Source organism: Miscanthus floridulus, chromosome 14 (genome assembly GCF_019320115.1).
Source record: "Miscanthus floridulus cultivar M001 chromosome 14, ASM1932011v1, whole genome shotgun sequence".
In the NCBI taxonomy this organism is placed as follows: Eukaryota; Viridiplantae; Streptophyta; class Magnoliopsida; order Poales; family Poaceae; genus Miscanthus; species Miscanthus floridulus.
Genome location: NC_089593.1, coordinates 7,290,241 through 7,313,933, shown reverse-complemented (window position 1 = coordinate 7,313,933; position 23,693 = coordinate 7,290,241). Strand labels below are relative to the sequence as shown.

At 45.7% G+C, this 23,693-nt stretch overlaps 1 protein-coding gene, 1 long non-coding RNA gene and 1 pseudogene across 4 annotated transcripts; 1 reads left to right on the top strand and 2 right to left on the bottom strand.

Moving 5' to 3' along the window:
• Positions 1 to 2,341: 2,341 nt before the first annotated feature.
• On the bottom strand, positions 2,342 to 5,699 carry LOC136506101 (probable small nuclear ribonucleoprotein F; annotated as a pseudogene).
• Positions 5,700 to 8,847: 3,148 nt separating this feature from the next.
• On the bottom strand, positions 8,848 to 14,354 carry LOC136505274 (uncharacterized). Of its 2 annotated transcripts, none has more exons than XR_010771163.1 (4): positions 13,769 to 14,354; positions 11,148 to 13,637; positions 10,519 to 10,584; positions 8,848 to 9,281 (listed from the first exon to the last, which is right to left on the bottom strand). It is a non-coding gene; the product is annotated as an uncharacterized lncRNA (long non-coding RNA). The 2 variants fall into 2 exon arrangements; XR_010771164.1 differs by lacking the exon at positions 8,848 to 9,281 and adding an exon at positions 9,288 to 9,771.
• A 281-nt stretch (positions 14,355 to 14,635) lies between these two features.
• LOC136502696 (non-specific lipid-transfer protein EPAD1-like) lies at positions 14,636 to 16,524 on the top strand. 2 transcript variants are annotated; one of them, XM_066497937.1, is made up of 3 exons: positions 14,636 to 14,888; positions 15,484 to 15,914; positions 16,009 to 16,524. In XM_066497937.1, exons 1-3 carry the CDS (start codon positions 14,711 to 14,713, stop codon positions 16,015 to 16,017), a joined length of 618 nt encoding a protein of 205 aa, XP_066354034.1. In that variant the 5' UTR covers positions 14,636 to 14,710; the 3' UTR covers positions 16,018 to 16,524. The 2 variants fall into 2 exon arrangements, with proteins under 2 accessions (XP_066354034.1, XP_066354033.1); XM_066497936.1 differs by having other exon boundaries at positions 15,484 to 15,918.
• Positions 16,525 to 23,693: the final 7,169 nt, after the last annotated feature.

The following is a 23,693-nucleotide window of genomic DNA, read 5'->3' as shown; positions in this document are numbered from 1 at the left end:
TCCTGCCAAAGAAGAGTGCGTATCCGGAGAACAACAGGGAGGTGATGCCGAAACTCTATCTCGGACCGGAGCAGAACATGGAAAATAACCCATCTACGCATCCGCGGGCTGTCCAAAAAAACATGGACAATCCGAAACAAATACGGTCATAGATATGCAAAGATCTGCATACCTCCAACCGTATCTCTTTCGAACGGGAGACACCTAACTGGGTTACGCGATCTATGACCATGATACGAAAAGAGGGGTCATACCTAGGGTGGCGGCGGAGTCAGGCTAGCGGGGCCGTGGCGGGTCGGTGCAGTGGCGAGACGACGCAGTGCAGGCAGACTGGCACGGCGGTGGGAACTCCGACTCGGCTCCGACGGGCACTTCTCTACAAAAATGGAACAAAATATTGTCATTTACAAAACATTTCGGCAGAACCTCTCCTGCATGGTGAGGTTTCGAAAACCTGCAAAAAACAACGGCACGATGGCCGACAAGCACATATGTCTCAAGAGAAGCCATGTAGTTTGGATATCAATCAATGCAGAAGAATATATCCAAGTAGTACCACTACTTGTACTACTACTTCCACTATTGCTACTACTACTACCATTAGTTCTACTACTACTACTACCACTATTGCTACAACTACTACCATTAGTTCTACTACTACTACTACTACTACTACTACCACTAATTCTACTACTACTACTACCAATAGTTGTACTACTACTACCACTAGTACAACTAATACTACTACAACTACCACCACCTCGACAACAACAAGAGAGAAGGCATACCTGACGGGTGCCAGGGGTAGGGGCGGGCGGCGTCGGGAACGGGGTCGGGCACGGGCGGCGTCGGGGCGGGCGGTCCACGAGGCGCGGCCGGGGGCAGGGCGCGGCCAGGGGTAGGGCGGCGCGGCCGGGGGCAGGGCGCGGGCAGCGCGGGCGAGTAGGCCGGCGTGGGCGCGGGGGCTGGCTGGCTGTCGGTTCGACTGCCCGGCCGGCCAAAAACGACTAAGTCCCCCCAACCGCCCTTTGCCGAGTGCCGGATCAGGGAGGCACTCGGCAAAGATTAAAAAAATTAAAAAATTTCTTTGCCGAGTGTCTCAGATCTGGCACTCGGCAAAGATTTTTTTTTGAAAAATACTTTGCCGAGTGCCCCTGGCACGGCACTCGGCAAAGATTTATTTTTTTTTTTTAATTTTTTTGCCGAGTGCTCCTGTGGAGGCACTCGGCAAAGAGGAATTTTTTTTAAAAAAATTCAAAACCCTCTCTGCCGAGTGCCTTATTCTTGGCACTCGGCAAAGAGGCACTCGTCAAAGAGGGTTTTGAATTTTTTTTAAAAAATTTCCTCTTTGCATAGTGCCTCCACAGGACCACTCGGCAAAGAAATTTAAAAAAAAAATTAAATCTTTGCCGAGTGCCGTGCCAGGGGCACTCGGCAAAGTATTTTTCAAAAAAAAAATCTTTGCCGAGTGCCAGATCTGAGACACTCGGCAAAGAAATTTTTAAAAAAAAATTAAATCTTTGCCGAGTGCCAGATCTGGGACACTCGGCAAAGAAATTTTTAAAAAAAAATCAAATCTTTGCCGAGTGCCTAACAGCAGGCACTCGGCAAAGAAGGACGTGGCCGAACGCCGTTACTCGGGCAGCCTATGCCGAGTGCTGAGATTTTGCCGAGTCGGGCACTCGGCAAAGAAGTCCTTTGCCGAGTGCCCTTTTTTGCCGAGTGCCCGGCACTCAGCAAAGAACTCTTTGCCGAGTGTAATTCTTTGCCGAGTGCAGCACTCGGCAAAGGTCTTTGCCGAGTGTCCGATTTTTGACACACGGCAAAGAATTTTGCACTCGGCAAAGTCTCTGTTTCCAGTAGTGTTGGGAGGTACAGAAAAGGAAGACAAAGCAGCAGTGTTTTCATAAACAAAGAAAAGGAAGACAAATGGATGGAAGGGTCACCTTACTTTTGAAGACCTACATCATATCAGAGTTTTAAGCTAGCTTTTCTGTTTTTTAGCAGATGATCGAGTTCCTCATGCCATACTCAATAAAATTGTAAACTTGAAGCTTTGTGAATGTGAATATCTGAAGGCATGGCAAGTGGTATCAAGGGCATCTTTGCTGTTCTATTAGTTTCCCCTTTGACTTGGACACTTGGTACACCATCTAATATCTACTCAAAACTTTATTATATGCCCTCACATGAAAAAAGAATTGCATTGTCAACCTCAAATTTGTTAACAATAGAAAATGCAGTCCAAATATATATGTATGCTTTGTAAATAAGTCTATATTATCTTCCTAAACCCAACATTTATTGGGCCCATTTGCCACTCAGTTCTTATTCATCAGTGTGTACCCTGCATTGTTCCTGCCTTCTCATGCTACATTTGTATTGTACTAGTCCATCATGCGCGCCATCGCGCGCGCCGGCAAATCACCTGGTTAAGGCGCAGGGGGAAAATATGTTTAATCTTTGCATGGAAACAATATTAGGAGTCAAATGTAGCTATGTCAGGTACAAAGAACGAAAGATTGGAGCACAATAATTTGCATACCTTGAGCCGCATCATACTTCACATTCAGATAATCTGTGGTAGTAGGCAATGAGGCAAGAGTTGTTCAAGAAATCTGATACCCCTCACATTCAGTTGAATGACAGCATTGTCTAACTGAAAGCAGTTTGTACAGCACCTCAAGCCCTACTATCATCATGTTTCATCACTCAAAAGATCATAAGTTCGTATCTGGTAGGTGTAGTTGTCACTGGCATATTCAAACATACATGTCAGAATCATATTGCATTTATCAATCTAACATGGATCGCATCTTCTCACTCTGCATCCTCTATCTCTGCATCCTCTGGAACGGCTAGGAGATACAGAACGCTGTTGCACCTGTATGTAGATGTAGAAACATAAAACTGAATCATACGGGGGCCAAATGATTATGCAATGCAACAGGGCCTAGTTTGATCAGATACTATCGACCGAAGATCCAGTTCACACCAATTTAAGTTTTGAAGAAGCCCTACCCTTCCTTAACATGTAACTTGATCAACACTAGCATAGTACTTTCCAAGTATCGGAAGTTGGAATAGGGCAGCAGGATGACAGGATGTATGCAAGCTTTTCCCAGTTCTATATCTAGATTTATTACAAAACACTACTACTTGACATAAGCTAGAAAGAAAGGAACAAGAAACATTACCTGATTAGAATCTCTCCCAGATTTCCAGAGAATTGCCCATCAATGTAATCCTCAGTGTTGGCAAGCTGCACACAGTAGGGAAAAAAAGGCAGCAATGAATTTTGTATGTCATTTAGACCCAATTGATGATTAGCTATTCATCAAAAAAGTATTCAATACACGACCACTCTAATAGTATGACAGCCAAACTATGAAATTAGTACCTGGAGATTCATATAGGAGTCCACCGAAGCAAGATAACCTGGGAATGTATAATAAAAGTTTTTCAGTTTGATTAAGAGCAGGGGCAGTATCTGGAAACTAAAATGTTCCGGTTCAAACTGAATATAAAAAGGAGATATTACCTCTGTACTCCATACCCCACTTGAGTTTGACAATAACAGGGTTCCTGTCAGGTTGTTCAGGAAAGGTTTTGGGTTAACTGGCACAGTCTGCACAAAACGAGAGCTGATTAGTGAGCACGTATACCATAAGATCTTCCTTTATTATAGCTAGCAAACATAAATAACAAGACTCTCATTCTTTGGATTTCCGTAGTTCATTATTACTAAGCCCATTGGTCAACTAGATGATAGATTTGTGCCATTAATTGGAAGCTAGGCATTTACAACAGTCTGGTGCGTAAAGAATATCACAAAAATATGGCATGCATGACATGATGCACCCAGTGGCTCAACATTTAACTGAAAAAATAGACCAATAATATAGCACATATTAAGCATCATGGCAAAAATGTATAAACAGGTCAACATTTAAAATCTCATTATCGAAGTCACCTAGGAAGGAGACAGTGAGACACTCATCCATTTATCTAGTCAAGTATATTACTGTTAATAAAATTTAATATAATTGTTTCATAATGCAGAAGAGCATGCTATCTTCCTGCTACAAACCTAAGGTATAAAAGGTACTCTATCTGTAGACAAATATATCAATGAGAAAACTATTCTATAAAGCAACCTAAACATCTAGATAAATGCTGATTTATAGTCTCGGCATAGCCGTAAATAGAAAGACAACTTGAGGGGTAGTTGTACATGTATCTCTGAAGCCAGAACATAGCAACATGTACCATTTGAGTACCAATTCAAATTTGAGGTTCATCGAATTAAGACACGAATGTATGAAATCAAATGTTTAAGACTATGTGTGCTCTTAGGAGGCTTAGAGCCTGCTTGGCGGCTAGAACTGTGCCACCCTGAGCTCACGACAACCGCAGGCGAAGTGTAGAAAGCAATATCCACGAAAACATACGAAGATGCCCCAGGAAAAAAAGAGCATAAAACACAAACAGTGATAATAATGGCTGCATATTCTCAAACGGTATAGCTGAGAAGAGGATATTTGGTGTCAAGCAACATTGGCACTGACATGTTCGGGAAAAAGTTGGAAAACAGCAATGGCATGTAAATATTTTCAGGCTTGACACTCGCAATGACAAAGAAAAAAAACATAAAAGAGTCATTAGACAACCAAATATAGACTGCTGGTTAGAGTCAACAAACCCGGAATATGAAACCAAATTACCTGTGCACTCAATAGCTCAAAGTTCGGGTGGTCGGCTGAAATTGCCGAGTGGCCATATAGACTCCTAAAAAACTGGAAAGCAAAGATTTTGGATGTCTCCAACATCGTTTCCTAAGTTAACTGTAAGCAACTCTAATTAATAGTGATTGAGGGGAGGAGGGCTGGGCATGGAGTGCAGTTTTCACCAGCTATCGTAGCCCTTACATTTAACACTATACTAAATAACTAGGTCTCTTCTCCCACTTCCTGTCGTTGCCATTTGGTTCCACTATGTTTGCAAGGCCAGTTTGAACCAGCGTTTGTGAAGTTCCCCTTGCAAGTAAGACAGGAAATTAGCTCACTAATTTGTCACCCGCCATATAAAAAGAAACAGCCGGAGTACTAAATAGTAGAGTAAGTTTGTCAAACTGACCTCTGCAGACAACTGGAAAGTGACGGCCGGAGTCAATCGCTCCTTCAAAAGAGCAGAAACTACGCCATTGGTATCCAGTTTCCCCCTCAATCGACACTGCAAATTCGATAATCAATATATTTTCACTTAATATTCATGTGACCTCACTTAACTTGAATACCGTAAGGCCATAGAACAATATAAGCTGTTAGCCAAAAAGACCCGGTTGATATTCATGTGACATAACCCAACTCATGAAAAATGGAGACCCTCAAGCGTTTTAGCTAACACGTGCATTACAATAACAACTTGAAGCATGAAAAAAATCACAAATGGGTGAAACTAACGAGGATACCTGTCTCAGCATATAATCATGACCAAAGGTTGTTGTTACATCCTTTGTCATTTGATTGTACATGAAATCAGATGCAAGGGAAACCTGCACACAATTGGTTATGTAGTGAAGCTGCTATAAAAGCTAAAAAAGATGTAAGCATTAAATACGACATGAAAAACACTCACATTTTCAGATACTTTGTGTACATAACTAAGCGCAACCATTCCAGTGGTTGCAATTTGGGCAGTCGCAACCTGCACATATACGAGATACAGCTTCATCAGATACAGCTAAAAATATTTTATTTCCCCAGCTTAATATATATATCAAAATATCCAATGCTTCTGCCAATTGTGCGTTTCCAAGATGAGTTGTGAGGCTCTTGTTACAGAAGTCTAAAAAAGATGCTAAACACAAGCAAGAAACCTGATTTATCAGGTCAACTAAGATAATATATGAGCCTAAGTACTTCTGGGAAAACTTCACTATGGTGCTGCTGTACATGGCATAAAGCAGCGTGCATGCATATTTTTTAGCTTCAACCAAGGAAGTGCAGTACTGGAATTTCATAGAAGCAGATCAAGGCTCTTAAATAAAAGAAGTGAGCAAGTATTTAATCTTATTGCTATATGCACAACAACTGAAATAACATGAGTTTATGAACACTTCTGAGCTTTTCCATCCAGGATTCCACAAACCTGTAAGCAACTCTAATTAACAGTGATTGAGGGGAGGAGGGCTGGGCATGGAGTGCAGTTTTCACCAGTTATTGTAGCCCTTACATTTAACACTATACTAAATAACAAGGTGTCTTCTACCACTTCCTGTCGTCGCCATTTGGTTCCACTATGTTTGCAGGGCAGTTTGAACCAGCGTTTGTGAAGTTCCCCTTGCAAGTAAGACAGGAAATTAGCTCACTAATTTGTCACACGCCATATAAAAACAAACGGACGGAGTACTAAATAGTAGAGTAAGTTTGTCAAACTGACCTCTGCATACAACTGGAAAGTGACGGACGGAGTCAATCGCTTCTCCAAAAGAGCAGAAACTACGCCATTGGTATCCAGTTTCCCCCTCAATCGACACTGCAAATTCGATAATCAATATATTTTCACTTAATATTCATGTGACCTCACATAACTTGAATACCGTAAGGCCATAGAACAATATAAGTTGTTAGCCAAAAAGACCCATTTGATATTCATGTGACATAACCCAACTCATGAAAAATGGAGACCCTCAAGCGTTTTAGCTAACACATGCATTACAATAACAACTTGAAGCATGGAAAAAATAACAAATGGGTGAAACTGACAAGGATACCTGTCTCAGCATATAATCATAACCAAAGGTTGTTGTTACATCTTTTGTCACTGAACTGTACATGAAATCAGATGCAAGGGAAACCTGCACACAATTGCTTATGTAGCGAGGCTGTTATAAAAGCAGAAAAAGATGTAAGCATTAAATACGACATGAAAAACACTCACCTTTTCAGATACTTTTTGTACATAACTAAGCGCAACCATTCCAGTGGTTGCAATTTGGGCAGTCCCAACCTGCACATATACGAGATACAGCTTCATCAGATACAGCTAAAAATATTTTATTTCCCCATCTTAATATATATATCAAACTATCCAATGCTTCTGCCAATTGTGCGTTTCCAAGATGAGTTGTGAGGCTCTTGTTACAGAAGTCTAAAATAGATGGTAAACACAAGCAAGAAACCTGATTTATCAGGTCAACTAAGATAATATATGAGCCTAAGTACTTGTGGGAAAACTTCACTATGGTGCTGCTGTACATGGCATAAAGCAGCGTGCATGCATATTTTTTAGCTTCAACCAAGGAAGTGCAGTACTGGAATTTCATAGAAGCAGATCAAGGCTCTTAAATAAAAGAAGTGAGCAAGTATTTAACCTTATTGCTATATGTACAGCAACTGAAATAACATGAGTTTATGAACACTTCTGAGGTTTTCCATCCAGGATTCCACAAACTGCCAATTGCTGGGCGATAACCAACCGAGAAATTCGGGCTAGGAAGTAATTCTTTGTAACCCAGCAAACCTCCCTCCTAATTACCTCCATTATACCGATGGCCGGTGCCGATGCGGCGGGCGAGCTTGAGGTCCGGTTGCGAGGCGAGGTCGAAGGAGCTGCATCCCGGCCACCTGCGAGGGGCAGCGGGGGCCAGCTCGCGGACGTGCGCCACCGTGCCGGCCGCGCACCGGCCATCGGTGGAGGCCATGCAGGCGGATCTAGTGGAGACAGGGAGGGCTCGCGCTAGATCCGGCTGCTCGCCGCAGATCCACCGCCTCCGTTGGCTGCGCGAGGTCGACGGCGTGCTCCAGCCTCAGATCGGCCGCCGGGAGGGGCCCCGCGAGCAGCCGCTCCAGATCCACCGCCGAGGTTGCTGACGTGACCTCCCCGTCGTCATGCATGGCCACCACGGAGTTTCCTCCGCCGCCAGAGGCCTCCGGCGCGTCAGGGCCGCCGCTGGCTGGCCGCGGGGCCGTGGGGACGACCAGCGACGGAGGGGCGAAACCCTAGGCCGCGCGACCCGCCGCTGTGCGTGGCGAGGAGGAAGCGGCGCGGTGGCGGAGGTGGTGGAGGAGGAGGAGGAGAAGGAGGAGGGAGGCCGCCGCCGCGCGGAGGGCAGGCCACCGCCGAGGTCGTCCCGCGCCTTCGCCTGAGCCGCGTTGCGAGGCGTCAGCGAGGGAGGGAGAGAGCGCGCGAGAGAGAGAGAGAGCGGAAAGGAGGAGGGCGTCGGGGTCGGGGAGAGCCTCCGAGGGCTTCGTACCGGGCAGGTCGGCCTGTAGCGTGATGCGGAGCCAAGACGGCCCGTCGATCGGCGAATCGGACGGCGAGCGGATTTCGGGGCGACGTGGACGGCCTGGTTGCTGGCCAAAGCTCCCTGCTTTGATAAGAAGAGATGCTCCCTAGCCCGGGCAGTTTCACGGGGTATAAAATAATAATGTGTACAGAACTACACAAAATTGTTCATAGTTTAGCGGTAGGGCTGCAAATTTGCATCCCTATTTATATATGATCTTGAGTTCGAGCGCTTTGTGATTGTGACGTTTATTAGGTATATAATAGAGAATATAAATTTCCCACTCTAAAATACTGCTCGCCTGGACCAGTGCCTGGGCCAACCACCAGCGACAGTTCCGCCTAGGCTTGCTACTGAAGATAGTGTTGTAAGGAAATATATATGGATTATATTAGAAAATAAAATTAATAATAGTGAGTGTTGTAAAGAAATATATATGGATTATATTAGAAAATAATTAATAATAGTGAGCAAATATATACTGATAGAGGGTGCCACTGCGAGTAATAAATGTGTTCCTGGACAAAATGGAATATGATCTTGTGCTCTACATTTTTCGTTGATAGAAAAGAGGAATATGATACACCGTAGTTCTCAATAGATGATTCCGAAGAGGCTATAACAAATAATTAAACGATAGTCGAAATTACAATCAGAATGACCATATCTTTGCATCGATTGGAGAACACATATCTCTCATTTTGTGATTTTCACCTCACCATTAAACTCAAAAAGACAAAAGAAAAGCCCAAAGGCTGTCAAAAATTACTTTTCTTTTAGTGGCTGAAGAAAGTAGATTGCATCCATCGAAGGGGCATTGGTTCCCTTCTCTTGAACAGATCCTCTGATTTTCACCTCACCATTAAACTCAAAAAGACAAAAGAAAAGCCCAAAGGCTGTCAAAAATTACTTTTCTTTTAGTGGCTGAAGAAAGTAGATTGGATCCATCGAAGGGGCATTGGTTCCCTTCTCTTGAACAGATCCTCTACAACTGCAGGATATGACAGTAAGCTTACTTAATTATCTTACTTCACAAATATAAGTAGAACATCGAGTGTTATTGGCTGAAATGACAGTAAGCTTACTTAACTATCTTACTTCACAAATATAAGTAGAACATCAAGTGTTATTGGCTGAAAAGACAGTAAGCTTAACTATCTTACTTCACAAACATAAGTAGAACATCAAGCGTTATTGGCTGAAAGAGCTAGGGAGATCCATCCCAAGTAAATACAGCAGGAAGAACATATAGCCATGACCACATATTTTTCGTGCTATAATGACTATCCATCAAGGACTGGGCAATTCACGCGAAATTCCAGCATCGGTAATTTCCGCCGTCTTGCAAGCATAAGCCATGATCTTCACCATCAACTTGTTCATTATAAGAACCGACAAACGAAATGGCATAATTGTTTCGCTTCCCCACTTGTAATGGCCAACGAAACTAATTTAAAAAGGGCCTGAACTGCTGAAGGTCCCTAGAATACCAATACCATGAGACAGGATGGTCACACATTGTGAAAAAGGATCAATGAATATGGAGTATGTTCTATTCTCGCCCAATTCATACGTCCTAATCTACAATAGAGTCTCTCAAAAGTATGAATCTAGCAACAGAAGCATCCCATAGTCAGGTAACCAGCAAGGAGAGAGAGAAAAAAGAGTAAAATAGCAATGCAAGAAAAATCAAGGCCTGTGTTAAGTGCCAGTTACAAACATGACAAATTTTAGCCAAGGGAAAGGAAATCTGTATCATCAGGTAATAACCAGCATGACCAGATTGAAGGAAAAACATCATTATTAGTTGGCAAACCAAAAATACACAACTTAGCAGAGGCGATGTAGTTGGCCTTGAATGGTCCAGGTCGATATTAGCCTTGAATGGTCCAGATCGACGGCAAGCGGCAATAGGGTTCAAACGTTTTTTTGGATCAAAATGTAGGTGGAGAAGCATAGTGGACATTAAGTTGTCAACTTGCATAAACCCCATAGGCCATTGCAGGTGCTAAGATCATAAAAATTAACCCATGTGCTACTATGGTTTTTTAGAATTTGCATAGTTAACATATGGTAGATGTCAGGCAACAATGTTCTGGCCAACAACAGGACTGGCAGACCGAAACTGCATGCATTTTATAGTAACCTTTCTGTAAACACACACACAAAAAGCAGCCGTACAAAAAAAAAAGGAATAAACAAAGGCTAGAGGGGAAGGCTTACTATACCTGGTTCATAGAGAAGTAGTGCACACATGCAAGGTGCAACAAACAGAACATGGTCAATGTGCAGCCCTGCCAAGAATAATAATAGGTTAAGGGACATCATGAGAAGACAGTAAGCAAATAGAACATGTGCAGCCAAGAATGTAAATGTATGTCCATGAAGTTCCAACTAATCTGATTAGAAAGTTTTTTTTTTTTTAAAACATGAGATAGTTGCTTCCTGATCTAGTAGGCTTACTTGATTAAGCACTCAAGTTGAAGCCTTCGCACGGAAGACTAGATCATAAGCATTGGCATACTTCTTCATTTGAAATATAAATATAAAATACCAGGAAAAATAAATACAATTATTTTTTATTGATAGAACTACCTTTCATCATTATTATTATTTGTTAGAACAGCAATTGCCTAATTCATATATACTGAAATGTTCTATTGTTGCCAATGCACTATTCTGAGATCTGGAAAATTGGAATTCAATCAAAACAATTCAAAATAAAATGAGAGTTGGATGATTTATCTATTTCATGAAATAGTTGGTATGTGTGTATAGGCACAAGCCGAAGCAGGCATGGTCACAGTGAGTTACAGTGAAAAGGTAGAAGAGCTAAATCTAAAAAATGGACATCAACCTGAGTTGTCTACAAAACAAATCGAACGATGCAACACTTGTTTTGTCAGGAAACCCAAAAGGACTCTGTAAGAGAGAAGAAGGAAAAAGCGGATTATCAAACATGAACATTAAATTGGAACACCAATATAGGACAGATTACTAACAAAGTAACAAGCAAGTATTGGTAGATGCAAAGAACAATAGGCACTTCCTTCTTTCCGTATAAAAAAAATAGCTGAATGCTACTGAACTTCCTTCCTTAGCAGCAGCTGGAAAAACTGACATAAACCACATAAACCTCAAATGTTGTTGTGGACAATACAACTTTGTCTAGATCAAGTAAATAGGAATTCCAACTTTTGGGAAACCAGATAGAACACTGAATAAGCATATTTTTTTGTACTGACTAAGCTTAAAGAAAAAATGCCTATTACTACAAAGCATCACTTGTTCAGAGGCAATCTAATTCGTCTGAAACGGTAAAGCACAAAACTTCAGAGGAACTCATAGTAGGAAACATGAGCATATTATTATATAATAAAAACACATATAATACTGTATATTCGACTTCAAATTGCTGATAATAAGTTGGTACAAACATAGTACGTTATACGATGCATTGGTCTCAATAAGTATAGGTATTGTACCGTTCATAAGATGACACTAATAAACACAAAAATAGAATCTCCAGTTAATGGAGTTGGAGTGCGTCAAGTACATAGCAGGGTAGTCTCAGCATTGTTCACCTAAACGGCCATTTAAAGACGACAAGAAAATATGGCGCACTTCGCGGTGCCCTACCATGCGCTACTAAAAGCACTATTTATCCCAACGGATGAGAATATCTTTGTATCATGGTAACGCGTAACCACCATTCCATTTCAGACTATGAAACATGAAGCAAGGGCATGCTTTCAAAACAAAAGTAAAAGCTAAAAATAATATAACTGGATTTTCTTCTGAAAAACAAATTGACCAATTAGTTGACATGGTAATACTGACAGTACATTAGCAAAATATGGCATATTAACTATTTGCCAACAAAGACGTAACTGGGCACCTCATACAATGCTCAACTATCCATCCAGCCTATAACATACAACTTATTTTCTGGTAGTTTGTAGCACACATGATATACCCAAACCAGGGATCAGAGTGCATTATGTATCAACAATTCACAAATCACATAGGCGAAACTATGCTAAAGTACTCCTGATCATATTCAGGTCCCATATAATTGGTGTAACTTGTAAGTGCTCTTGTAGATGCACATAAACAAAAAAAAAGTATGATTCCTAATCAGCTACGATGGATGGAAAATCCCAAACTGGATAAAATGCATTATGATAATGTTAATGTAAATTTCAGAAGAAAAAAATAGGGGTCATTGGTGAACTCCAAAGTTCTGAAATTTTGATTACATCGGCATGTTTTTCCTCAAGTCTTAATACTTGGTAAATCTTTGGATGCGTGATTAAGCCCATGTAACTACCATGTAACCTGAGACTGCCTGATTCGTTTCAAAAAAATATATAAGTAAATGAAAAGATTTGTTTCGCTCCTACCAATCAGGTCCTTCAAATTTGTAGATAACCTAAGAACATGGCAGTATAAGACCTGGTCCTCCCTGTACCAAAAAATTATAGTACGGTAAACACAAATAAATGAACCACAAGGAGATAACATAAGCTGTCACACTTGAATAACCAGGAGATAACATAAGCTAGCAACAAGTAGATGAACCAACAGAAGATAACATAAGCTGTAGCTTGACCACTTGCTCTGATGGAAGCAGATGCTCTGAAACAGGGTTATCTGAAAGTGCAATCTTAATCTACTATATGAAGGATAGCTACAACAGCACGCACACCACTCTTGGATAGGATCACAAATTCACAACTAAAGAGAAAGAATGGCACAGAAGCAAACCACACTCGATGAACCATGACACTATCATATCTCGAACAGTTAAAGACATAATTCCTCCTTGGCCTCAAGTCATCATCACGTACTGCAAATTACTCCGTAAAGACTAATGGGATAGGATTTAGATTTATAGCTTGAGCACTTGAAACCTCAGTGAAGATCTGTACATGCTGTGGTCTGTGAAATTCAAGTATTGATTTAGCTACAGACAGGGAGAAGAAACCTTAATTGCCAAACATACACAGACAACACCACAAGTTATTGGATCCTGGATAGCAGAAATCGACTGACACTTGCTCTGTGAAGAATCAATAGCCTTGTATTCACGGTGACAACAGTATCCCCTCGTGATGCATGAATATGTCGTTACAGGGAGAACTTTCAAAGCCCGTCGATGAACACGAGCCTTCTTGCATCGCAATAATCTTCTGATAAAGTGCATCATAATTACAACTACCAAATAAAAGTACAACACCTATTATGTTCGCCCTGAAAAGACATGTGAATAATATCGCACTGGACTGCAGTTACCTTCAGAGGTTTTATTGACAACTCTGATGAGGATTGTCAGCACCAACATGCCCTGAAAATTGGAATCCAAATAGATTGTTGGCATAACATTACAGGACAAAACCATGTAATACGAATAGATAACTGGCATAACATTAAAGGACAAATCAAGCACCGAATACTCAGAACTGAGCAGACCATTACCTCAATGGGCATAAGCTGGGTAGGCACTGTAGTACATACTTGCGTACTTGTAATCCTGCACATCTACAGTCACCATCCTCGGCTGCAAGCTCACTACAGTGGCCACCATGCCCTTGACCAAGAAGGTTGTGGAAGCGGAGGAGCAGGAGGCTGTCGGGGAAGCAGAGAGCCGGCGAGCACGTTGGAGAGACCCTCGCACTCGCTGCGACTGGGTTGGACTCCGCCCGGGCGCCCCTCTTCCGACCTCCCGGTAGCGCGAGGCGGAGAACCACCTGGTGGCATGGCGAGCCCCAGGCGCCATCGTCGATCCGCGACTGGGAACAAGGGCCGCCGCGGCGCAACGACAGCGGAGAAGGTGGGTACTCCATTTAGGTCGTGGCTAGAGCTCGGGGGCAAGGCTGAAGACGTCGTGCCACATGGGGGTGGTGGACGACGGATCTCGTACTTGCGCCAGCGCCGGAGGCTGAAACACCGGCAAGTCGCACGGGCCGACGGTGGCGGCGGCGGGGAGGGGAGAGAGAGGATCAGAGGACTCCCTGGACCTGGAGTGGGAGCTAGCGCAACCGGAGAAGGTGTCCCCTGCGGAATTGTGTGCGGGCGGTTTTCTGTAAAAATGACGAATTTTCTGTTCCTCACGTCCAAATAAAATATACATCAGGGATCTGTGGGCGAAAAGTTTGACAGCGTTCAGTGTGCATAACGGTTTTGCTTGGACTGCGGATTCATTAATGAAAATGTCAAGGGATTTTTCGCATAACATCGGCCTCACACCACACCAATATCTCTGATTTCCGCGGCCTCCCCACTCTCTCCTCTTCTTTTCTTGGTGGACAAGTCCACGAGAGGCAGTAGAGAGACGCAGAGCGAGCCAGAGGCAGCGCCGAGCGAAACGCAGAGGGAGAGGCGGCGGCGGCGAAACGCCAGGGGCAGCGCCGAGCAGATATGGAGTTGTCTGCCGCCCGCGTCACCCTCCTCGTCCTCCTCCTCGGGTTTCTGTGTGGAGGAGGAGTGGTGGCAGTCAGAGACTGCGAGTCCACCACCACCACCTTTCCCGTGCGCGGCGCGGCTAATCAACTCGCCGCCGCCGCCGCCGCCGCGGAAGACGACTGCACCACCCACTGTAAGCCCCCACTATTTCGCGGATCTGATATAATTAAAACAATAAGCAGATTCAAACATGCAGCGCACAATCGTGGCCTTTATTTGTTTGTAATTTGATTGAAATTTTATATGTATCATTACTTGCTTGCATGGATCATATCGGTTGTTGCAATTAGATTGGATTACTGCTTGCTGGGTTATTACTGCTTGCTGGGTGATTGGATTATCTAGCTTGCATGGATCGGTTGGATTACTGCTTGCTGGGTGATTACTGCTTGCTGGGTGATTGGATTATCTAGCTTGCATGGATCGGTTGGATTACTGCTTGCTGGGTGATTGGATTATCTAGCTTGCATGGATCGGTTGTTGCAGTTCTGTGATTTCTGTGGGATAATAATGCAACTGTATATGCATGAATTGGTTGTTTGATCAATTTGATTGGATGATAACTCCAGTTCACACCCCCATACAATAACCATATATTGCTTGGATCGGTTGTTTGGATCGTCTTGATTTGGTGCTTGCTGGGATAATGATGAAACAAGTATATATGCATGAATCGGTTGTTGGATCAATTTGATTGGAATTCTATATCTTGATTCAATTGGTTGCAGCCGCGCATGTGTCAACCGGAGGCGGTACCGCAGCGGCAGGCCCCACATGTGATGCATCGCTGATGGCGTCTCAGTTGACCCAGCTGTGCCGTATTGAGACGGATGCTCCCGGTGCTCTCTGCTGCGCTACCGTCCTGTTGACAGTGGAGCAGGACACCAATTGCCTGTGCAGGGTCGCCGACGCAGCCGAGTTCGATGTGTCCGATCTGTCAGTAGCACAAGTATGGGAATGGTATAAGAGCTGCGGGGGCCGTCGATCGGTACCTCGGGACGAAGACAGCTGCGAGCCTGGCTCGCCGCCGCCGCCGGCGGCCAAGCCAGAGGCGCCTTCAGCTTCGCCACTGAGGCTGTGGCTTGCAGTGGGGCTGCTGTGCGCTGCAGCCGTCGCTACTGCCGTCTTTGCTGGCCTCAGACTCTGGCTGCCGCGGACAGTAGGTAGTACAAACTTATTAGATTGCAGTAGGTAGTACAAACTGATGTCTGATGATGACAACTTTAACTCGATCTTCCCCATGCCAATTGCAGCACCAGTGATGCAGGGTAAAGATCAGGGGGGAAAGTTAAATCTGGGTCAACACCAAGATGTGAATGATGCTGCAATGACAGGCTTGCCTCAAGTGACTTCAGGCCCAGGGGATGTCAGGCCGCGCGCCGGAGAGGATGCTGCCACCGCGATCGCGATAGGGGGCTCAGGGGAGGAGGAGGAGGAGGAGGAGGAAGAGGTGAGCCCACCAGTATCGCCAATGCGCGTCGAGGGGAGGAGCCAGCTGGCGCGGGCACGGCTTCCATCTCCACCTCCGTTCGAGCCTCCGCCACCGCCTGTGGTTCCACCTGAGGCTGTTATGACAGTAGCTCCCCCCGTAATCATGGCGTTTTAGCTTAATTAGACTGTGGAACAGAACTACGTACTGGTGGTGCATGCTTATTTGGGCAAATTTAATATCCTCATCACTATCACTACCGCGTGGCGTGGTGGTAAAAGCGGTTTTTGACAGAACTCTCTTCATGATGTTCCGTATGTGGATATATATGGATGGAAGTAGTAAATTCTGAGACCCACCTGGTCTCTCTTTCTTATCTGAAAGCCGGTTTGAGTTGCACATCTCCTTTAATAAATGATGACTTTTGTTTAATAAATATAAATTAATTAAACAAGACGGAAACGGAAACTAATGGGATTGACCTGACAGCATAATCCGATGACGCCGCTAAACGTCCCAACCAAACGGCTCGCAAACTTACTCCCGTATAATAATAAGTAGCCTACTACCTTAATGCGCCCCTAGCTCACCGCCTCACGCCGGCACCACCGGCGTCCACGGCCGCGCTGCCGTGGCGGGCATCATCGTGCGCGCGTTAGTCGCGGCGCCATGGGGGACGGACACGGGAAAGGCGAGAGAGATAGGGCCGGAGATGGGAGGGAAGAAGCTAATCTCGCGTTGCCGCGTGGGCTGCGAACCTGCGAGCTCGGCCCCGGTCCCCATGGGCGGCAGGCATGCCGGCGAGCTCATCCCCAGCAACCGCGTGCAATGGAACTGAATGCTCCAGGTCCGTGAAACAGCAACAGCAGGTAGTGTTGGGGCCAAGCTGAAGCTGTCGCGGGCGTGGCGGAGCTCCATGCATGGCTTCGCCGCGGAGGCGACCCGCTGCTCGAGCTCCACCACCACAGCAGGACTCCCACTGTACCGTGTCTATGTCTTGCAGTTTCGCTAAACATAATACGTACGCCCAGTGGGCACATCAACTGTTCGACGTTGGAGACCCGACATTGACCCTGAAACGCATCTCTGATTCCCCTAATCCACTCCATTCTGATATTCACCTTCCTTTTTTATCTTTTCATATAATTAAGCGCCTTTATTTTATCTGTTCCGATTTCTTTCACTATCTTCATTTTCTTATTAATGTCCCTGCCATTTTTTGCTATCAGGTCTTCCCGTTTTGCGCAATCATGTTCGCTGGTTGGTGCTAGTGCTGGTTTGGGCTGGCTGGTGCTGGTTTTTTGCGAGAGAAAAACACTGTTGGCTGGTTGAATAAGCCTGACTGAAACCAACAAGCGAACCGGGTGCATGTACTGCTTATGGTCTTCAATCACAGAACCTGCAAGTTATTAACATATAAGTGTACTTTACTACACTCTGCACTTTATTTGCAAAAGGCTTAATTAACAAGCGCTGCGTGACAATTTATTCAGTGTATTACTGGCTGTACTATATTACTTCATCCTATCTATTAATACATTTTTTTGTGTGCTTCAACTTTTTTTTGAACTCCTATTAATACATTTGACAATAAATCTGCATTGTTTATCAATCCTAATAGAACATCATCATCTGTTTTTACATTCTATCAAATTATCCAAGTTAATTATACAGGTATCAATTGAAACATATATCTCTTATTATCAAACCGGGAGAGTTTGGCCGCCAGAACCAGCTGCCACGTCGCCCTAAATTGTGTCGGCCGTCAGATCTCACAGTGAATGATCCAGATTGCTTCAATCGGATTTTACCGTAAGCGGCTTCTCCTTGCCTTCTCCGACCTCTTTTCTATTCCTCTCCGGCTTCTCGTCCGAATCCAGCCAACCCATATATATATACACGCAGCTTCTGATTCTCCTTCCGGACTCTTCCCAGAATATCTCGCGTCCTCCTCCTCCTCCTATCTCTTCCCTTCGCCCCGAGCCCCTGACCACCGCCGCTCCCCTGTGCGCTGGCGGCGCCGCACCGCATCGGTGGACGCGGCCCCCGCTCGGGCGGCGCACTGACGGCGCAGGTGGCGCCGGTCCGGCCCTAGCCCCGGCCTCGGCTCCGGTGGCGCACTGCCCCGCGGCACCGGGACTAGGCGGCCGACCCCTGCCCCCGCGGCCACGCCGACCTAGGGTTTCGCGTCTCCATCGATGGTCGTCCCGGATCAGCCGGGTCCCGGCGCTGGTGATGCACCGCCGTAGAACTGGCCCTGGCATGGGCGCCGGCCCCGGCGGTGGCCGCCCCCGTCGACGAGCGTTTCCTTATGCCATCGCCCGAGCGTCTCACTGTGGCATCTCCCCAACTCCGTCGCCGACGGGCCCTTCCTCCGTCTTCCTATTACAGGTTCTTCTCTCCCTCACCTGTTACGGATCTGGGTCCCACCCAAGACAGAGCAGCCTGCCTTCTTTTTCTGAGGAGGCCTACGGCAGCAAATCTGACATCGCGCGTTCCATGGAATTCGTTGATGTGGGCGGTGGGTTGTAGCCTTAATGCTCTGTCTGTTCTTCTTGGAGCCTGTCAGTTCCCTGCACGTTGTTCCTATATTTTTTATGTCAATCGAAGTTCAGAATCCTTGTCAATGTTTCTTGCTCCATGATTTTGGTTTACGAGTGGCCGGAGTCACCGGGAGCGGGTGACTGGACCAAGGGATCGATCCTGTGGTGCATTGATTAGTTTTAGGTTTGTAGTATCAGCTTCCATGTATATTCCGGCTGTTGATTTCAGTTCTATTGATCTTCTCCCTATCTATTGCAGCAGTGTGTGTCAGGATTGCCATCAGATGCTTCCTGTGCTCCTCAAGGTACCACCCCTCACATTCCTTGCGATTTCCTCTCCATCTCTCCTAATTAGGAACATGTAAATTATCAAGATTGACTACTAAAATGTCATTCGGTTTACCAATATCACATCAAGTGTTCTGCTTAAGCAAGACAGACAAATGCTCTTTGTTTTCTCTTTGTGATAATTTCAGAATTCAGAGTTCATTAAGGTTAATCTGGAAACTCCAGCTTCCTTGCCTGCCAGATCATTATTGTCTTGGTAAGCTTTGCTCATGCCTACAGTCAATCTCCTTTTTAAATTACTTTTACTACAGAGTTTATACCGATTACTACTTACCATATGTGCAAGTGCGGTGCAGAGAACGACCGAGGTGCAGCCGCGGTGGTGTTTATTTCATTATCTTTGATTCAGTTTTGTTATTGACACAGTTCGTCTATGTACCTCACAAATTTATAGCTAACCAGGTGATTGACACAGTTCGTCTACTTAACATACATGATGCTAGCTTGTACTGATTTTTTACCTGCGCCTTAACCAGGTGATTTGCCGGCGTGCGCGAGGGCGCGCGTAATGGACTAGTTCATTTTTCTCCTGAAAGTATTAGCGCTTACGTCGGAATGTTCTTCAACTTTTTAAACTACTCTTTCACTGCATAAGCATTCCAAAGTCAAGCAATAGCCAAATTTCTTGTGTTTCCCTGCACAAAAAGTAAATCTGAATAATTATGTTGTTATTAAGTTCCCTGCACAATGGCTAAACTTAGTAAAATTATGTGCAGCTTGCAAAACACATGGCTAAACTTAGTACTAAAGATGATTCAGGCTAGCACAGCAACCTTAAGATTTTGAGATACCCATGATGGGACCAATGGCTGAGCCAAGGGGGGGCTGGCAGGGGCCATGCCCCCCTCCCCCCCTAACATATCACACCGAAAAAAAATAGTATGACTTTATAATTTCTATTTATATTAAAAGAGTGAATATAACAAAATTCTTATCATATATATTTATTAATGTCTTCTAGATACTAAAATCATACAAAGCACAACTATGTAATAAATTAAAATCACCCATATGAGCACATCGAAAAGACACTAGATAATATAATAGTCCATGTAAGCACATCCGAAAGACTGAGTCACTAGATCTCGAGATTTATTAAATCATCGTAGGAATGTCATCTACCATGAAACGAATAGTGTCTTAAATCCTAGAATACATATAAAAGAAAATACGAGCTCCCGTGTCAAGTTGATGAATTAACCTAGATGGTCATCGCCAGAAACCAAACCAGTTGAGTTGTCCTCGATTTTTACAAGTTGGATCTTTGTAGCTCCCCCCAAGTATAATTTATGGCTCCGCCATGGGATGGGACTTTAAACAACATAAACATTGACAACAAAAATATATTTTGGAAATGTTTCTTTGTACTAACAGCATTGAAGAAGCATTAAAATCTAAAGATTCGCAATTGTCATCAATCAGGAAAGATGTGTCCTAAATTGCTTGCTAACAAATATATGTAACAAAATGTCACAATTTTGAGCAGCGAAAAGATTATCCGGAAACAAAATGTCAACCTCTATCCTTCTGGAATATTTAGAACAGTATGTGAGAGAAACGAAGGCGCACGTGTGTAGCAGCATTGGAAAAAAGCTTTTGTTTATTTATTTCTTCTGTTTTGACAGGGTATCAGAGACAAGCTTTGGCTTCTAAGTAACAAACCGAGCCAGCACATTTAAAGGGCCAACCTGAAGGTAAAGCATGCAGTTGCATACCTCGGTCATCGCAGGTACCAAGTAAAGCAGTATTCCCACGGTTGTCATTCTCTACCACTCAATCCGCCACTTCAATGGCTTGAAGCACGCTTGCTCTTAGCCGGGACCAGTCATGCAGCCAGAAACATCATGATGAAGCTAGTGAAACTGTGAAAGTATGTGGATTTGATCGACATAAATCAGGGGATATACAGATCTGCTTTCTGCATTGAAAGCATGTTTCAGTTCAACAAAAAAACACCGGTTTGTACCATCTAATATCACGCGGCACTTTACGGTTCAAATGTGGCTATTAGATCAAAAAGAAAAGAAAAAACTACAGTATGTGCAAACACGGGTACCATAGTGTCGGGTTTATAAACCCAGGGTCCCCAATGGACCTGCTTTCCTGTAAAAACTCAGCCCAGCAAACGACGTAGCGACAACGCGCGCCTCCCGGGCCGGCCCAGATACATAATGACAGGCTGGGAGAACGATCCGGTTTTCGACCGGAAGGTCTGACCAAGGTGGGGACACAGTCCGACTCCAACCTCCTTTTCCGACCGGGGATACGCCGGACCTCTGCTCGCGGCTCTTCCCCGACCGACACGGTCGGGGCCGACTAGGAACGACCGACCGGGGACGCCCGCTCGATGAGGGCCCGAGGATCAGGCGGAGCAGATAAGGTAAGGCACTCAAGTTAAACCACAGTACCGAGGACCGTACCCTACCATATCCTGCGCACCTGCAGGACAGTGCCACCAGGCCATGCCAGATGGGCACTATGCAACCTTCCAGGCATGTCAGAACACAAATAGTATTGTAGACGCTGACGTTTGCCATACCAGGCGAACACGGTAGAGCCTGCCACATGCATCTGGACATAAACAGTATTGTGGGCGCCGACGACCATCTCGTACCCGACAGCATGGGCAACAAGACTAGGTAGCACACGTATACATTCTCTCTCTTTCTCTGACTTATAAGGCCATCTCCTTCGACTATAAAAGGGGATGAGCTCTCTCCTAACAAGCTCTCTCTGGCTCTCTAGCTCTCCTTAAAAAAGAGAAGCTAGACGATTCGAGCACTCGAGGACCTGAAAACTCAAATAGCTCAATAGCTCTAGAACTCTAAAACTACACAGAGCATACGGTCAAATACTTAGCCATGTTAGAGCCCCCGTCACTCTTGGCCCTTCGGTTCAGAGTCCGACCGGACCTTTAACACCCCCTTCTTATTCCTACTCGTTTGTAACCCCACAGCAAATTTCGAGCACCTGGGCTCATGAATAAAGTCACTGACCGACTGAAACTGAACGTAGGGCACGTTGCTTGAGCTAGTATAAATCCTGTGTCATTGAGTGCTAGGCCACATCCGATCACAATGCACGGCAAAACTACAAATATTTACTTGTTGGTCACTTTTCGCACCGACAGTTGGCGCCGTCCGTGGGGAGGACGCCGTGCGTTCACACTTTTGGTCATTGGATGGCCCACCTTTCCACCATCTTTGTCATGGCGGGCTCGAGCGATACGATTCGCTTTGGCTCGCTAGAGTTCCCCACGCTCCCACCTGTTGGGATGTGGGTTCCTCCCATCTTCGTGCCACTCCAGACCTTCCTCTTTGGGAGTTTGGACTTCGTTGCTGACTGGCTCGGCGTACTCCGCCTCCGCGAGGAGGCGCTCGTCCCGGCGTACACTAGAGGAGGAGCACCCTCCACCGGCCTCGGACCACCCGACGACATCAACGTCGAAACCCTCGCGCTTCACATCGAGCCCATGCTGGGCTCAAACTCCACGGTGAGTAATGCATATGTTGTTCTTTACTCATTATTTAACACCTTCCGCCGACTCTCCGGTTGCCCTACGGCTTCGCGTTCCCCAGGGACGCATACGCGAGGGGGCTCCGAAGGATGCTGACGCCGCCCCCTCTCACATCCGAATTCATGGGGATGGCGGGCTACGCTCCCACCTCCTTTCACAACATCGTAGATGACGAGGTCGAAAGTGATATCTCCAGCATCAGCGACGTCATGGCACCTGGCCACCCTCTGTCCCGGGAGTGCTCTATGGTAGACGCCCTAGGACAGCCACCGGTGGTAGCAGAATCTCTGCAGACTCACACACCCTCTGGGCCCTCATGCGAAGGCCCTCGCACGTGCACCAGAGCACAGCGAGGAGTTATGACAAAGGTGGCAGAGTCAGCCGCCACCTGCACTGGCGGGCTCGGCGTAGCACGCTGCGCCACGTGCATGTAACCCTGTGAGCGACGCTCGAGGCCGCGCCCGCTAGATCCAGCGTAACATCCAAGACGGAGGGAATGATCCCCCATAGTTTGCTTGGGCTGGCCAGAACATCGCTGCTGCAGCAATGCCTCTGTGCGGCCTTCCCGTGCCTGCCGAACCCTAGGAACAGGTAATCCACTAGAACCTCCGGGCGCTGGTGGAAACCGCCGCCGTTCAACAGGCGGAGAGCTCCGTGTCATGGCACCGACTCGTGGCCTCTTGCCCCACCAGGGGAATGGGGCCACACCAGTCGAATCGCTCCATCCACTCACCACTATAGTTGCTGGGCATGGGGCAGGAGGCCGTAGCTGCACCACAGCCCGACCCGCCGCCCGTTCCACACCAACCACCTATGCGTGAACGGCTCGGGCCAAACTGTGATGCTCACAGCGTCATCAACAAATCGACACCATGCCCGGCACGATGATGACGTTCATCAAGTGGCGGCGAGAGCAGGTGACATTGGCCCCAGCCTGACCATCGAGGAGTGCGGGGACACACAACCTAGGCATGGTGGCTGACCAAACGACCGAAGCCCTAGCCCGGATGGCCCAGGGCCACGGGCCTTTGGTCGTCACATCCAGAGAGCGCCGTTCCCATAGCACTTCCGACCACCCACCAACATCGCCAGATACACCGG